At 33.1% G+C, this 18626-nt stretch overlaps 1 protein-coding gene and 1 pseudogene across 1 annotated transcript; one reads left to right on the forward strand and one right to left on the reverse strand.

Moving 5' to 3' along the window:
- The first annotated feature begins 2591 nt into the window (after nucleotides 1-2591).
- LOC110818073 (protein SMALL AUXIN UP-REGULATED RNA 51 pseudogene) lies at nucleotides 2592-3524 on the forward strand (annotated as a pseudogene).
- Nucleotides 3525-9405: 5881 nt separating this feature from the next.
- LOC110817997 (filament-like protein (DUF869)) lies at nucleotides 9406-18357 on the reverse strand. Its single transcript, XM_022046717.2, has 6 exons — nucleotides 18103-18357; nucleotides 14841-14947; nucleotides 14463-14682; nucleotides 11917-14332; nucleotides 11390-11447; nucleotides 9406-10033 (listed from the first exon to the last, which is right to left on the reverse strand). Exons 2-6 carry the CDS (start codon nucleotides 14937-14939, stop codon nucleotides 9593-9595), a joined length of 3234 nt encoding a protein of 1077 aa, XP_021902409.1. The 5' UTR covers nucleotides 14940-14947; nucleotides 18103-18357; the 3' UTR covers nucleotides 9406-9592.
- Between the last annotated feature and the right edge of the window lie 269 nt (nucleotides 18358-18626).

The raw sequence follows: 18626 nt of genomic DNA on the forward strand, positions 1-18626 counted from the left end.
TTTAATTGGAAATTATTATTAATTAGCCTGTGCAGGATTTGAATTTTGTTAGCTGGGAGCATGGTGGGGATCACTATGTTCGTACTGCTGCAACTTACGTTCACTATCAACAAATCTGAATCACAGAACATGGCTTGCTTTCCTCCCCCCCCGCCATTTCCCTAATTCCTCAATATCTACACATCCTATATTTATATATATCTAAATTACTCTGTATAAGTATATTACCAATTTAATCCCATTATTAATGAAGCCCTTGAATTATATACCATGCAATACGCCGTATGTTCACACGAATGTATAAGAGTAAAAGTACAGTATAATATAAATTCCTAGTGTCACATTTTATGTTTTCAAAATACCCAAAAAACACATTATGATATGAGAAGACATTTTAAAACAATCGCTTGGATCATACTCAAAACACCATAAGACAGGCATAAGAAAAAGAAACACTCAAAGATGTGTCTTGGAAATTTTAGAAAATGCTTTAGAATAAGCGAAACCATCATAAATACCTCCCTTAGTCCTATGGTTTATGGTAATCTATGATGAGATGAGATGAGATGAGTTTCTTAAATATATATTTATATGTATATATATATATAATAGAATTATTTATTAGCGCGAAAGTCTTGTACTATCTCTTTGCCTAAATCTACTATTCTTGTATTTATAGTGCCTTAAAAAGAACTATATAATACAAATATAATCCGATGGTAAAATATATGGTTGGAGATTGGTTAGAAATATATTACCTTTGCGAAAATAGTTGGCAATGAGGGATCTGCTTATTGATCCTATTTGTTTTATTTATGGTAAAGCTAAGGAGGATCTTACACATTTTATTCTAATGTGTGGCTATGCAAGGATGGTTTGGAAGTTAAACCAACATCTCATTTCGACTAAGATGCAGGATATATATTTTGATAGACTAATAGAATTCTCCATTCTCAATTCGAAGGGTTTCACTTATTTCTTCAATATTATGTGATGAATATAATAGTCGTAAAATCATTAGATGCACCAAAATAAGTGTATATAGTCATAAGAGTTAATTCAAAAATTAATTAGTCATATTAATGAGTTAATAATTATAAATGACCTAGAGGTATGTCTAATGTATACAAGGGATACTATTATTTCCCATTACTTTGGTCATGATCCCCTCATGATTATGTTAAGCTTAATCATAATGCCTTGATTAAGAGTGAAGGTTCGACAATCTTGGAGTTATTTGCAAAGATCACAATAATTGTGATATTTACAAGTGTGAAGCATGTGCTTACCCCTTTGTCTATTGATCTCGCTTAGTACAAGGTACGACATATGAAATGCATGTGTCTCCGTCAATAGAGATCTCAAAAATACAAGTTTAAGGTAATTTATAATATCTTACCAATCTCTTACTATTACTATAATTAATTCCTTTGTAAGTGAATTGATTAGTGGACGATTTTTTTTTTCATGTCTATAACTCACATAGAATTTTTTACCCACCCTACGAATAATTGTATAGGTCAAGGAGCATCTATTCTTGGTTATTCTTCTTTTGCAAGATGCTTTTAGCCATTGATCTCAAGTTTTTCCTCTCTCTATATATATATATACAATGTATAAGTTAGCTAGCTAGAGTATAATTGATTAGGATTTAAGACTGTTGACATCTATCCATTTGATAATATAATTATTGTATACGCAAGAGAAGAAATAATGAACAAGAGATAGTACTACATGGTTGTGTTTTCTTTAAAAAAAAAAAAAAAAAAAGGCACTACTTGGTGCAATTATTTCATGGAAGTGGAAATAATTTGAAAACCATATATATGTATGTATGTATGTATGTATACGTTGGTGTATAGAGGAGAGGCACGTGGGCACTGTATTTCTGGTTGAAGTGTTTCATTTTAGAATGAGCATAAAAGCTGTAAACATGTATTTGCAGAGGGCGGGGGTGGTCCAAATGGGGCCTTCTTGCCTCCACCTCTTATTTCCCACAGTGCCCTCCTTTCACTAGATTTTATCATGAATTTTATATAATAAATATATGTCTTTTTTCTTTCCTCTTTTGATTAATTCTCTTTACTGATAATAATTATATAGAGAAAAAATTTTAATATATTTACGGTTAAACTAATTATAATTAACATGTAATTATTATATTAATTTCTTTTATGAGTGTGATCTGATGCAGGTTGACTAGAGTCAGTTTTTTCTTTAATACCAGCATGACTGTTGGAAAAACTGTATTAAAGTTGTAGGGATATATATATATATATATATACATATTATATTATGTAAAAAAGTAAAAAGAATGAGATTAAAAGTGGTGGTGTGAGAATTAGAATTTCAAGGGTGCAACAAGAAAATAGGAAAGTGTGTCAAAGAGACCCTTAAAGAGAGGACACAAAATCACTTAGAAAACTTATGTTTTCAAGGATGAGGAATGTTTTCACCCCCATTTTTCCTTTTTCCCTTTTCCCTTTTCCCCCAACCCAAATCAAACAGAATCTAAGAAACTAGAAACTTGAAGCTACAACCACAGACCCTCTCTTGAGGACAGTTAAAGGGCAGCCTAGTAGTAAAAGTATTAAACAGGAAAGGAAAAGGAAAGAGAGAGAGAGAGAGAGAGAGGGGCCAAGGTGTCCTTTGGGAGGGTGCCCAAGAGGTGTAAGCCCAATGGGATGACACCCAACATGTCCTTTTTAGTTTAGGTCACGCAGACCCCAAAAACACCTATACCCACCCCACATGCCTCTCTCTCTATTCTCCTTAAATACTCCTCCAACCTTCTTCTTCTTCTTCAACCATATTTTCCTCCTTCCTTTTCTTACTTTTCTGTTTTTCTCTATCTAAACTACAAAAATGGCTATCAGAAAATCAAATAAACTTCCCCAAACAGCAGTGCTGAAGCAGATCCTGAAGAGGTGTTCCAGTTTAGGAAAGAAGCAAAGTTACCAGGATGAAGAAGGTCTTCCATTGGATGTCCCAAAGGGTCATTTTGTAGTGTACGTGGGTGAACAGAGAAGCAGATACATTGTACCAATCTCTTTGTTGACTCGACCAGAGTTTCAGAATTTGCTCCAACAGGCTGAAGAAGAATTTGGCTTTCATCATCATATGGGTCTTACCATTCCTTGTGAAGAAGTTGTTTTCCAGTCGCTAACGTCCATGCTCGCATGATCATCATCGTCATCATCACTATCACCATTATCGTCTTCATCACCTTCATCCTTCTTTTTTTTTTTTTTTTGAGAAATTAAATTCTCAAGATGAAGCTGCTTCCTTGCTTCTCTCATTTAACTTTCTCTTTTTCTTCTTTTGTTTGCTGGGTTGTTCTTTTTTTTTTTTTTTTTGTTCAAATGACTCTGACCCACGAAAAACCCATATATATTTAGGATTATCTGGGTTTTTAAATTGTAAATCTCAGATTAAGTTAGAAAATTTTCCTCAAGGAGGCGAACCCTGTGAGAGAAGTAGAAATCAATATGAAGCATTTGTGGGCTTGACCCCTCTTTCTCTTAGTACTCTTCCCTTTTCTAATTTTTATTTTACACCACTGCAAGTAATCTGCAACTGCACATCTATCTCATTATCAATTTCAAGTCAACAGTAGAAATCTTAACCCAAAAAAAATGAAGATGCTATTGCCGACAGAAACTAACTATATTATGATCCCACAATGGAGCACAAAATTGTCAAACAAAAAAAGGTTTACACAGAAGGCTTTTTTTTTTTTGTTGTTATCATCAATTAATTAAGATTAAAAAATTATTTGTTTAATTCTGCAAAGAAGGGGAAAAACTCGTAGTAATTCTTTACAATTTTGTTCGATTACTGGATTCAATATCCCTCCTTTAACAAAATACATAGGAGGGTGAATCCTGTTAGAATCAAGCATAAAACTCTGTATATGACTTACTGGGTATTCCAAAAAGTTGGTCAAATTATTGTCTGCTTGAATTGCAAGAAAAAAAAAAGAAGTTGAAAGATTAGAATGTCTTAAGTTAACAAAGTAATGATGTGATTACATAAAGTAACCATAACTGCAACAATGACAAATGTTTTATATAAAATATATATTCACTGCAAACACTTTTCTAGTTTTATTATTTCATATATATTTTTAATCTTAAGAGGACATTGGCAGACAAGAGCACTGAAGTAGGTTTTTCCTTATCTGTGAATAAGTTTAATGGGCTGGCAAAATCATGAAGATCATTTCATTTAAGTATGTCAGAGTATGTGTTTAATCTTTTAGTTTTAAGGCTGAGTTTGAGGTCAAAAGAGAGAGGAGAGGACATATTGGTTCATTCAAGCATTTTTTTTTTTTTTTTTTTGAATTTCGACGAACATGATCATAAAGAAAAACTCAATCAAAATCTTTAGATATATAAGATTTTTAAATTAAATTACCTAATTTGGTAGGGGTGACAGGTGATATACTATGAGTCACAAGTAACCATAATGGTAAGGTGATAGGTTTAGGCTACATAATATGGTGATTGTTTGGTTAAAGAGAAAAAAAAAATGACTCGTCAAATTTTAAGTATTTTGCTAGGTAAATTTATTTCATTTGTGGAGATAACTACGACATTAATAATTAGGGTGAGACCCATATTGACATATAGCATAGTAGATAATATGGACTTATTTTTATTATACAGTCATAGTAAGCATAAGAAACACGTGCAAAAATTGATGAATAAAAAAGTAACTTTGGAACATATCCTAACACCAGTATCATTAGTTGATCAACGAAATAGGATATTCCTGAAAACTTGAATCTTAACATGAAAAATGTTAGAATAAAATTTTTTATAAGAACTTATTATTAGTTACGATTTTCTTAAATAAAATTAAATTTTTAGAAATTTTATAAATGTGTAACATATTCTCAAGTTAAAAACACAATTAAGAAAAAAAAAATTTACTATGATAAAGTTTAAATCATTATTTAGTTATAAACATGTAATTTATTTATAACGTTACTTTGAAACAAAAAAAAAAAAAAGAAACATAAAAATCTGGTATAACTTTATAACAAACACTAATGTTAAAATAACATATTATGAATATAATAATAGAAGAATAGTCATTATTAGAACTTTAAATAAAAAAATAAGATAAATTTTTTTAACAAATACATTTTGTATTATAACAAATAATATATATATATATATATGTAAAAAGGGCATTAAAAGGGAGCTAATGATGGATGAAATTGTTCCATCAACTTATGAGTTATGTGATGCCAAAAATAAAGTTTTTTTTTTTTTTCATTTGAGATTATAAAGGTAAAACCCTTTTCTCCAAAAAGTTCCACCACTTACACTAATGCTCTAATGCCACATGTATATATATATATATATAGTGGAGTTGAATAGGAATAGAAAGTTGGAGACATTTTTGAAATATTATTAAGGTATAAGTAATAAGTTTTACAAATTCATAGTTAAAAATATAAGTATTTTAAGTAATAAATTAAGTTTTGGCATTTGTAAATTTTGAATATTAAAATAGTAGGAAGGATAAATAAATAAATAAATTAATTAAGGAAATAAATATTTAAAAATTGTAATTGAAAACTTGCGGTGGACCCAAAACGATCCGTACTGACCGGACACTCGCCTCAATTTATTAACATAATTTAACGCTAATATTTTTACGTTTTAATTAATTAATTAATTAATTAATTTTAGAAAAAGTTTAGAATTATTATTCCAAGGAAAAATATGATAAAGGCAACATCTTTTTGTTTTTATCTTTTATTAATTATTTATCGCAATCTTTGACCACTCGATGTAATTGTATAGAAATTGATAAGCTTCTTGAACTCTGCATATACATATACAGACAAACACAAATATACGATATATATAAATATATATATATATATACAGACCAGAACTTTGGAGGACTGAAAAGGGTAAAACACTATACATATGTATACGTAAATATAATATAATATATATATGTATAGAGAGAGAGAGAGAGAGAGAGAGAGAGATGGAGTTCTCCTACCTTTAAGAATGAGGGTTAACTAGGCATGAAGATAAGTTATTAAAACGAATTCATTGAATCAAGCACTAAGTTTTCTTTTGTTTTTTTGGGTTCTTGAAAAAGGAAAGAAAATTAGTGTATCGAATGATGAAATGACATGCACGTAGAATTTTCTTCCCCAAGTAATAATATTTTATGTCTGCTTACAAGTTAGAAGCTACCGTTTTATCACCTGGGCACACACGACTACTCCATACCGATGTGTGAGTATATATATATATATACGACAACCTAGGCCTTCAATATTATACCAAATCTTGTTTTTATTCAAACAGGACTTCAATAGTAAGTTGATACATTATTTTTGGGATTGATGAATCACAAGCGAAATAAATATATATAAAGCAACGGGGTGATTACAGTATTCTTTTTTAACTCATTCGAAAAAAGAATGGTGGAAAATTAAATCATTTATTGACATGGGTCAAGTGTATACCCTATATTCTCTCTCTCTCTCTTCAATGAAAAATAAAAACTTAGAATTTCATTGTAGAGTCGTATGCAATGCACAATAAATACTTCATTGGACGAGATAGAAGGACCATTCTATCATCACAGTAATGATTCGTCAACCTTGCTACTTCTTTTTACTAGCCACGAGTGAGAGAATTTATTCTGAAAGCAACGTAACTACTAAAACTTCGTGAAATCTTCATAAAAATTTATGTATAAAGAACAGGTAAATCCTTATGGATTATATCCTAAAACATGGAGAGGGACGAAAAATGTAATACCATATATGAAAAAATTTTAAGTAAAAATTTAAGTTCTTGGTAATCGTTACTTATACACACGGTGTATGGTTTGAAAATTCTAAAAACTTTAAACGGCTATGTAAATGAAGATGCTATATGTATATGTATTCTCTCTTATGGTCTTCGTGGGAGTGTTTATAGGATTGAATTGCAGAGTCAATAATGGTTTATGCTGAGTTAGACAACTCTACATAATCATGTATTGTGATGCTTTCTTACGTATAGAATATGAATTGATAGTTAAATATTTGATTAAAAAATAAATGGGTTAGTTTATATATAATATGAATCGAAGGTGGTATCAGTTAAAAATGGAGCCAAAAGTTTCACATGCTCAACAGTGATAAAAAGATTGCAGTTAAAATCTGGACAAGAATGTAAGGATTTTTTTTTTAGATTCATATCTTACTCTTTTTGTTTTCTTCTGCGGGCCTCAATGTCTTTTCAATGCTTTTAAATATATCAACTTCTTAAATAATTTAATTTTCCTTTTATATATATATATATACACACACACACACATGTTTAATCTAATAATTTCAAAATTGATTAGGTTTCCAATTTTATGTATTTACATTTCAAATTCGTATAAAATTAATCGTTACACTATTCTATTAAAAATCATAATATATGTGCATATATATATATACAAATATATGAATAGAAGAATATATCTGAAAGAACCTGTGGCCACTGTCAAATGTGTTCTTGTCTGCTTCAATGGAAAGCAATAATTACCATCCTTTATCCAAATTCCAAAGTCTGTTTTTAAAAAACAAATGATTATCGGAAAAGAATTATAAGAGCGACGATGAACACATCCATCAAACCATTATGTGAATATATATATATTTAGAATAATTGTACCTTACTATATTATTTTCAAATAATAATTTTAATCTTTAAATAATAATCTAAGATTTGGGTTCTCCCGTTATATAAGCAGATAATTTTTATTTTATTCATATTAAAATTTGTGAATGATTGAAATTTGTTTAAAATGTGATAATAAAATAATTTTAATAGGTTTTTGTGAGAGAAATATCCTTGAATATTCTTCAAAAAATCATTCAAACTAAATACGTATATAACCAAATTAATTTTTTTTTTGTCTCTATAGACCAAAAAAGGATCGACCATTTTCAAATATATAACATAAATTCTGGCAACACAATACAAATGATATACGAACTAAGTTAAAAAAAAATTTGATTGTAATTTCAATAAGTAGCATTGTCTGTGACTATTATTGTTCATGACTATTATAAGCTGTCATTGCTGTATAATTATTGAAATAACGAGAATATTTAAAAGTTGCTTCTACTAAAGAAATCTACCATCTTGAAGTCTGATTTATTTAATTATAGATATTAATTTAATGTAAATATTAAATAGAAAATATTTATTAATAAGCATGTTAAATATTATTAATTTTAAAAAAGTAATAAATATAATTAAATAAATAAATATGATGGACAGGAAACATGTGGATGTCGTATCAATCAAGTAGTTAAAATGTCAGACTTTTGATAACAACTAATCCATGATTTAATTAAAAATAGATTTTCCAGTGTAGATTAATTAATAAAATTTATAATAATAATTAAACTGGTATATATATAACCAGGTTTACACATGCACACGTGTGTATATATATATATATATATATATTAAATAGAGTGTGAACATGAGTTCTGAACCAGGTGCGATTCAAGCTTGAGCTTCTTGACTGACCCATATAGAATAATAATAATATTACGATTATATATATATATATGTTTGTGTGTATAAAGAGTAAATGTGGGAAAAGCAGCCAAATTTGAGTTGAAAGAGGACGTACCATAATAAATAATAATATCTTGAGAATCAAAATTGGATTTCTAAACCCCAAGTCTGGTAGTAATTAAATGAGGTGAGTTTTGGGAATCAAAATGCATTGAATATTATTTTCACCAAACTGAACACCTATACGCACACACACACACACACACATATATTACACATACATATATACACACACACACACACACACATATACATATATATGTATACACACACACACACACACACACACACACACACACACATACGGTTTGTGTTTTGTAGTTGGGATTTAGAGTGGCAGTTGGTTTGGCATCTTATTTATTATATAATTAATAATTGAGAAATTTTCAGTCACTTCTCTGCCAACCCAAAACCTATCTCAAATAATAATAATAACTGAAGAAGCAGATTCTTAGAATTTACTTTTATTGTATTTTTAGATAAAATTATGTTGTTAATTTTGAGAAGATAATAGAAGAGTAATTAAATAAATTAATAAAAGAAAATAATTATAATTTTATAAAATACTTATTTTCTACCAGTGCCTTGAAATGTGAGCCCACATGTTGGGGGGGACTCAAAATTTCATTCCAATCACAACACGAATAACAACTTGACCAAATTTCAAATCTCACCCACCACAAGCAGTTGGACCTAAACCCTAAACTTAAGCCCACCAAAGGCCCATTATAAGAGACCCTACACTCCTCATAACCTCTGCAATAACTTGTTCAGAAACTGATGAGATCATATACAACGAAGCTTCCACATCCAAAATATTTTTGTACCAGTTTAGTCGCTGTGTCATGTTTCACTCAATCAAATTACAAAAGTTCCAGGAAAGAAGAGAAAAAAGATTAAAACAATAATATACAGTCAATAGTTACAAAAATTATTTGCTCAAAGTCCATAGAAATTCAGGGAGAATGGGTACAGAAAGGTTGTGCCTCCTAATGACCACTCCTGCCTTTTGAGGAAAAGAACCTGCTAAATCCCCGCGAATGCTTCTCCGGTGTTGGCGCAGACGAAGAGGATGAAGAGGTTGACTTTGTGGACCTATGTTTTGGATGGTTTGAACTGATGGGTGATTTCATGAGATTGTTTGCTTCAGTATCAGACGGGCTGCACGGGGAGTTACAAAAGTTGGGAGACTCTGCTCCTACTCTTTGAACATTGGAAGAGGTAGCAGTATCAATCTCTGCCTGGTCCAACTCTTGCAGGTTGGTGCCACTAATACTTGGTTCGTCTTCACCCCTTTGACTTCTCTCGCTGAATGGGGAGGATCCAATTTGCTCTGTTTGAGGCCGCAATGCTTTTAACTGCTTGCCCAGTAGAAATATGGTTTCTTGACACTCTGCCAGCTTTTCTGCAGCAGCAGCTAACTCTTTCTCCTGTCATGTCAAAGACAGGCTTTTCAGCTTGGCTTGGGTTTTAATAAACTTATCAAATGTAATGGCCCCAAATAAAGCATCATGACAGGCAACAAAAACATTCATGATCATGTCTAGCAGGCACATCTTTTATTAAGGTATTTCCTTATGTTTTATTAGTAAGTCCTAGTTCCTTGTACAGCACCGGTGGCATGACCTAAAACCTGAATCTAACAGAGAGCAGCAGCAGTACAATTTTTGTTATACAAACAACAGTTTTATAGCTGCTCCTCAGAAACTTTCCAGGGCACGATGGTTCCTTCTTTAAAATTGCATGTCCTCTATGACATAATAGAAAATAACTAAGAATATATACAGACGGACTTTCCAGTTTTACAAACAAACTTTCTTTGTTTTTCAATTATTATCTTCCATCAGCCAACCACACAAAACAAGAATTGAACAGATGAATTCATTGTGTTTTGGCAAGAAGATTTAAGGTAGAGATATGGACTGAAGGCAATGTACTCAACAGAAACCAAGTTTATTAGTTATAATAAAAGCTAATATCCCAATTTTTTTTATACATACAGGGGATATGGTAGAATAAAATATGTGCAAACTCAGGAATGAACAAAGAAAAACCAAGGTTTATGAGATATAGATTTAGACAACAATGTAATATATAATTATTTGAATATTCTCATGTTCTTAATATTTTATTAATCCTTTCAAATTTATTTAAATTTTGTTTACAAAATTAATTGATTTTAATAATTAATAAATTAATTTTTCATTATTGATTAATATAATTATTCTAGTAAATATATACATTTTTAAACCAAGATAAAATTTTGAAAAAATAAACATTGACGCGGATAGTATTAGCACTCTCAACCAATGAGGTGATGGTCTTTCCAATTGGAGTCTTGCATAGCCACTCAATTGAAAAATCTCCAATAGCTTAAATAAAGTGAATGATAAAAGAGAAGGGTATTTAAGGAAAGTCATTCTCTTGAAAACAAGTTCGTTTCACCATTTTTTTAGAAAAAATTAACCATACACTACTGTCTGGCCGAAGTCCCAGTATTTTCATGGCACCAGATCTAACCATAAGCCGTATCCTAAAAAGAGGTTCACAGCTGGCCTCAGAAACAGAGCAGTCTCAACATCTTAAGGTAACTCTTTCCAGGCTCTTTGCACCAGCCACTCTCATATATAACATTTATGTGGCTGAGGCTCAGGCCTTCAGTTACTCATCAGAAATTATTTTTTCAAGTTGAAAAAATTAAAAATAGAAAACTCTGTAAGTATGAAAATGCTTGCGAAGAATGACTGGAAATCGGTAAGTTAATAACTAAAAGAGTATAGCCTCACCTGTTTATTCTTGAGGTCAAGATCAGCAGCAGCAGAACAGATGGAGCAATTTTCATTCCTATAACAGAAAATGCGGTAGGAAAGCATGATTACACTTCAGCAGTTAATAATCACAGAGAGCAATGAGGTATATCAGAAAGTGTTATCTACTTAAGTGTGGACATAATTGGAACCAAAAGTCAAACAGAGTTTTTTCATTTAAACAATAAACTGATGATCTCTGCAAGATCCACGTCGACAAAAGCAACAGCCCAGGTACATTTTCCAAGGTCCAAGAAATTCTAATTTAAAGCATGGGGAAGAAGCACCGATTGTTTTAGTCTACCATTTTAGAATAGGAATATGATCAAAAAACTGCTTGAAGCAGAGTGTGGGATTGTGGCCTGAAAATTTGCTTTTTTCTCCTTTGCTAATTGATATTTGAAGACTGAATTGGTCTGCTGCTATCACATGCACATGCACATGCAAGGGCATAAATTTAAAGACAGCCGATAGTTACATGTGGTAAGATAAAGTTTGATGCTAACCTTTGCAGTTGTTCTTCAAGTTCTTTGCATCTGGTCAAGGCATCATGGTATCTATTTTTTTCATCTTCAAGTTCATTTTCTAAATTGTCTATTTTTCCTCGCAGAAGGTTCAGTTCAGTTTCTAACTCTTCCGAACGTGTTTCAAGTGTCCTGTAAGACTCTGCCATGCATTTAAGCTGTGTCTCTGCCAAGCTATTTGACTTCTGAGCGGAAGCTAATTGTGATTTGACTTCTGCTAGAAGCTGCTCAGTTTCTTGTAGCTGAGACTTAGTTACCCCCAGATTCTCAATTGACCGAGCCAGATCCAATTGTGTTTTTTCTTTCTCCAATTTCAATTCTTCAAACTCCTCCAATGTGAATTTGCCAGCTGAGTTGTTTGTATCATAGCCAGAAACTACATTCCCATCATCAGGAACTTCAGGATTGGAGGTAGGACTAGAAATATTGGTGCAGCCATTTTTATACCTTTCTCCTGATAAAGCTTTCTGAACTACCTTATCCTCTGGTAGAACAACCTTATCTATGCAATCTGGACTGTGAATTTCTAATTCACTGCCCTTAAAGCCCAGGATACTGAATTTTAATTCATTAGCTTCAGATAATACATGGGAAAGATTCAGAACAAAGTCAGCCAAATTCTTGTCGCTGCTCAGCACCTTGTTAAATGTGATAGAGAACTCCTCAATTTTTCCCTTGAATCCGTTGACATGTGCAGAGGCGTCATGAAGTGCCCCTGCTTCTTTACCCAAGAAAATTACAAAGTCATGAATCTGAGAAATGGCAGCTGCTAATTCTTGGCTGATTACCTGCAAAATTACTGATGTCTTGCTATCTGGTGACAAGGAGATCTCATTCTTTGCAATTAAAGTAGTACCTTCACAGGTGGCATCCAAACTCGGTACATTCTGAGAGTTTTGAGTTATCGAGTGCTGACAAAGAGAATCATGTACATCTTGAACAACACGTTTAATGTCCTCCAAAACTTTATCCATATCAGCGTCCTTGGGCATAGATTCAAGCACAAGTGATATTCCTGAGCGGAGCCTCATCACCGGCAGCTCATCTACATTGGATTGAGTACTCTCTGCTGACAAATCTACATTAGGAGAATTTTGATTTACAGAATGTTTCAGATCATTTTGCTTTTCAGACTCAAGATCTTTGTGAGCAGTAACCTCTGCAGAAGCATCAAAGCTGAGAGTATCTGATTTTGTACCATTTGAAGAGTCTAAAATAGGAATGGAGCCATTTGCATTAGGATCATTTGATAAACAGGCTAACTTCTCCATCTCCAAAAAGTCATCCATGAGCCCCAAGTGATTAGCATTTTCTACCTTCTTTGACTCATCACTTTTATTATCCTTCTTGACATGGGAGAGCTCAGAAATCAATGCAGTAGCCCAAGACTCAGCACAACTTACTGTGTCTTCATTTCCATCTTCAGACATAGAAGTTAAGCTAGGTGGATTACTAGCACCTTGACCTGAATAGGCTTCAGCAGGAATCTTTGAAGGATTTTTCTGTTGCATTTGAGCTTCTAAACTTTGAAGCCGACTTGCTGTCTTAGCACAAAGATTTCTTGAAGCCTGCAACTCTGTATTACGCTTTGCCAAAGCTTCTTTCAGCATCTTTGTTTCTTCTTCCATCGCCAACAAACGTTCAGTTAGAAACTCATTCTCTTTATGGAATTTCTGAACATTCTCAATGGAGTAGTCGGGAACTGGAGACAGATGGGGGCTAGATGGCTTAACAGGTGACCTCCTAAGCCGAGTATCTCCATAATCTCGGCCTAAACTCTCAACCTCTAGCTTCATTTGTGCAAGTGCAGCAGGACCAGGCAACTTCTTCCGCACAAGACCACGCAATCTCTGGCACTCAGCTTCAAGCTTAGCTATTTTTTTCACACCTTCCGTGTGCAGCTTGTTTGCTGCTTCTGCTGACCTCATGCTCATATTTTTTTCTTCATTACGAATGTCTAGCTCTTTGGAAACCAAATGGAGCTCATACTTGAGTGAATTTATTTCCCTTTCACAGGATTCAATATTACTCTTCAAAAGCTCAATTTCAGCTTCAGCTTGTGCCTTCTCTTCATTTATCTTGATTAGCATGTTAGAACGCTCTTGTAATGACCTTGAAATGGCAGCATTTTCAGCAGCAGACTTAAGGAGTTCCTGGTCTAAGTTGGCTATCTTTGCTTCAAATTCAAGCCTAATTTTGTCAAATTGCTTGTTTTTGGTTAGAACGACATCTTGCAACTTCTGTTCATGTTCTTCCTTCAAATTTCGTATTTGCCGCATGCACTCTTTAAGGGCACCATCCAGATGAGATGCCCGATCTTCAGCAGTGAGCTTGGAAAGTGTAACAGATTCCAGATTACTTTTCAGTGCCAAAGCTTCTGCTTCTGCCTTCTCCCAACCTGCAGCAAAAGAAGATCTCAGTGTTAAACAAAAGCCAAAGATGAACTGAAACACCTATACTTCACCAGTGAGAATAAGTAAATTCCTTCTTTCCAAAAAGTGTGTTCCTTCATGCAGTAATATTCACACCTGAGACAGCTTCTTCAGCAACCTTATTATGTTGCTTCACCAAGTTGTCTTTGGTAGTAATTTCTGCTTGGGCTGCAGACAGCTTTTCGTTCGAGTCCTGAATCTGATCCTCCAGCATCTGAACTTGTTCCTCATATGTCTTAACTTGATCCTCCAAACCAGTAAGATGTGAATATGATTCGACAGAAATCTGGACATAGTTTGGTTTTTTGTAATTATCCTGCTTTGGCAAAAGACAACCACAAAGGTAAGTAAATCAAGTATATAATAATTCCAAGAGGATTGCCTTTCCATACCAGTGAAAGCTAAAAGATACCTAATTTTTTACATACAATTTAGTAAATAATGTGACAAATGATAAGGACAACAAGAGAGCACCTGTTCACCGCGAGAACCCGCAGCAGCTTCTGATGCAACAGCCGCTTTATCAGTTTTATCAGACGATTTTTTCTTCCAAAGCCAACCCCGTCGATCCATCACAATCCCTACAGTTAGCAGACTTGAGGTTTAAAAAAAAAAAAAAGACGACTGAACAGACATGAGGAGTGCAAATAAATGATATCAACAGAAAAAAAAAAATCAGTAGGAATGTGACAAACTTTTGGTCGCAGAGTGCTCAAGTGAAAATTTTAAAACTTAAATAGGAAAGAAAACAGAAACAAACATAGATATATTTGTTTTAATTTCATTAATAATTTCCTCCTCAATTTGACACTACTTTCAAAAGGTTTATGTATGACGAAGAAACTTAAACTTAAAGCATTAAGAAGGAAAATAAATAAATTCCATTTCCAGAAATCTGCTACTAAACATATGACACTGACATAAATAATGCATAAATGAAATGGCAAAATTTTAACATCATAAAGCATACATTATTAAACCCTCTAGCATCAGGACTGATTTTAATTTCTCACTCATTCCCACAGATTAATTGCAGAGTTCTGACCCACTTTAGTTTGCACAATGAGATGGTTGAAACACACTTTCTTCCCACATAAAATTGAAATATGATACTCCCAAAAATCTTTTATCTTAATCGTCACAAGAATTTGGCTTCCATAGGAGTCAACTTTAGAAAAACCCAAATACTGTGGAAGATTATTTTTATGTTCACCATTAAATGCATGTTGAGCTAATAAAGGACAGCCTTTAGGGCTTTTTAGCTTACTTTTTTTCATGGTCATGCCAATCTTTACAGAATAGAAGTAAGAGTAGCAAAATAAATTAAGATTCAAGGAGCATATGCATTACGACAATTAGTTAATTTAACCATCATACTAATTCTTCCATATAACCGGATTTGAAAATCCTTTCAGAATAACTGAGGAAAATTATTGAAAATCAATTTGAATGCAAAAATCACGAGAAAGAACGCAACAATTTTCTCAGTATAAAAAAATCAATTTCCCACATCATCCAGAGTCAAGGGAATCTCTTTACTTACAAGAATTGTCAAAACTCCCTTTCAACCAATTAAAATAATGAACATATGCAAGTAACAGCACTTAATTAATTAATCATCAAACTAATTCTTCCATACAACCAAGAAGTTGAAACAGTTTCAGAATTAGTGAGGAAAAAGAGAAATGAAAATCAACTATAAATGATGAGCTGCACAAAAACAGACTCGTTAATGTACAAATGTCTTGCTTCCACATAGTCAGAATAGGAGTCCATTAATAAGAAAAGGTAAACCTCTCCCAAGTGAGCCTAATCAAGGGTATCTTTTCAAAAACAAAATACTCGGAGGACAACCTCACTTGGGTTTACAGGCAAGCAATCCTTGGGTCCAAACTCCATGCATCACCGATTGTCATGGTCTTTGGTAAGCTTTAGCTATCGATGGAATAGTTGAGGGACTCTTCCATCGATAGTGGAGTTATCAGTGATAAAATTGGAGAAGTTTCCTTTATTATATGAAAGAGGACTCAACTTTCCAACGTTTAATGATGATTAATTATTTACCATACACTAACAGAGTTATGAAAGTTCCCTTCCTTATAAGGAGAGACCATACTTCTTCCAACATTAAACGATGAGACTCCAATTATGATATAAAAGCTAAACTTTATTGAACATGATGGCTGGATTAGGGAGTAATTTCACAATAACAGGGTTATGGATGATTGAGTTGGAGGGTTTTCCTTCCTTGTAAAGAGAGACCTCACTTCATCCAGTATCAGAAAAATAATAAGCTAAACTTTATTGAACATGATGGCTGGATTAGGGAGTAATTTCACGATAACGGGGTTATGGATGATTGAGTTGGAGGTTTTCCTTCTTTGTAAAGAGAGAGCTCACTTCATCCAGTATTGAATAATTATAAGCTAAACTTTATTGAACATGATGGCTGGATTAGGGAGTAATTTCACGATAACGGGTTTATGGATGATTGAGTTGGAGGGTTTTCCTTCCTTGTAAAGAGAGACCTCACTTCATCCAGTAGTGAAAAATTATAAGCTAACGATGATACGTAATCAGAAGCTCTCTTTAACATGACCTAGACAACTAAGAAAGAATGTTGCATCAAAGAATGAAACATATATTGTACCCATTTACAAGTAAGGATCAGAAAGAATAAAATTGGCCTCTTCTATTTTTTTTGTTTAGAAAAGAATAAACCTTTATGTCTTTGAAACATTTTGTTACCAACCAAACAGAGGGACTCTAGAAGGAGTTGAAAATAAAACCCGTCTGCTAGTCCCAACTCCCTATACAAAGAATTAATAACCGAGAACAGAGCAACCAAAGACATATTGTTAAAGGCCAACTCTCCTAACTCATCCAAACGCCCTCCACCCCGCCAGGAAAAATAAACCGGTAAATTTAGACATGCATTATTGCATACACTGATACAAAATGAAAGTCGATATCAAATACTTTGAAGTAGACGAATTGGAATCAACTAGGTCAGGTCGGCATGCAAATGAGAACATTAAGTCCATTGAATGCATAATAAGTACCAAGATCTAATAGCATAATTTTCACAGATAAAGATCTTATAATCAAAAGAAACTTTTCATATGGATGACAGAAGACGCAAAATCAGTTCAAAACAAATTATTTATCAGTAATTTGCACCGAATTGAATCCATATCAATCCAATACACCATAAGCATATCAGAACGAGCATATTTGATGTATCTATAAAAAGTTAACCTGAAAATACAGTAAACACTAAGCGAAAGAAAGCGGCAAGAGAGAAAGAGAGAGAGAGAGAGAGAAAGAGAGACTACAATCGGAAAAAAGAGGAAGGAAATCGAAATCAGTTCGAATTTGCTGAGAAAGAATGGCCAACAAGTATATAGCAGAGGTGGTAAATCGGAACCAAAGAAAGTAAAAGAAGACACGGTTGATACGAAAGAAACAAAGAACATAATCCCTCACCGACAGAAGCGATAATAAACAATCGCGAACAGTTTTGAGAACAGTAAATCCAAAATCAAAAGGAAAAACAAAATGAGAAAACAAGGAACGCAAAACTGAGACTGAAACTGGAACTGCAACTGCAACCTCGAGGAAAAGCTTCAGTTCTGGTACCTTTTTTCAAACTCAAAAATCACATTAAACGAAAGAAAGAAAACCAGCGTAGAAAAGCTGACGAAACTTTAAACTGGAAATCTACCTATCTACGTACCGAGAAAAATGCAGCTTCAAGAGAGAGTCAACAAGTAGAATGCAGGCGATACATATATCTGGAATAAGTAGAATATAGAGAGTTAGAAAGATGATTGGGAAATGGAGATCTGAATTTTGTGAATTTAATTTGAGAGACGAAACGGAGAAGAGGGTGGAGGAAGGAAGAGTGAGAGAAGGTGGTGGTGGAGATGGTGGTGGTGGTGGTGGGTAAGGTTGAAAATTTGGGGTTTAGCAGTGGGGGTGTGTCACTTAAAAAGGTAAGACGTAGCTAATAAAACTCCAAAAACATATCACCTTTAAAAAAATTAATTTAAGAAAATTAAAATTAAAAATTAGTTTCCGAATTTGCCCCCGACAATTAGAGAAAATACCAAATTATTCTTTGTACGCTTGTGCTGGAAGGAAGAGGTGAGCTGTATCCGATATTTGGAAAGTTCCGTTTCTGTTTCTGTTTACGTTATTTGGACCACCGTCACTGCTTGCTCCAGCTCATCTCTTCTCTCAATCTCACGCGTGCTGCTG

Source organism: Carica papaya, chromosome 1 (genome assembly GCF_054855325.1).
Source record: "Carica papaya isolate Zhongbai chromosome 1, ASM5485532v1, whole genome shotgun sequence".
Classification (NCBI taxonomy): Eukaryota; Viridiplantae; Streptophyta; class Magnoliopsida; order Brassicales; family Caricaceae; genus Carica; species Carica papaya.

What these genes read in the sequence shown, in the direction of transcription:
- LOC110817997 (XM_022046717.2), bottom strand. Translation starts at nt 14,939, where the DNA reads ATGGATCGACGGGGTTGGCTTTGGAAGAAAAAATCGTCTGATAAAACT. An exon ending in TGCTGAAGAAGCTGTCTCAG is followed by an intron (nt 14,333 to 14,462) that starts GTGTGAATATTA and finishes CTTTTGCTGCAG; the next exon opens with GTTGGGAGAAGGCAGAAGCA. An exon ending in CTTGAAGAACAACTGCAAAG is followed by an intron (nt 11,448 to 11,916) that starts GTTAGCATCAAA and finishes TTTCTGTTATAG; the next exon opens with GAATGAAAATTGCTCCATCT.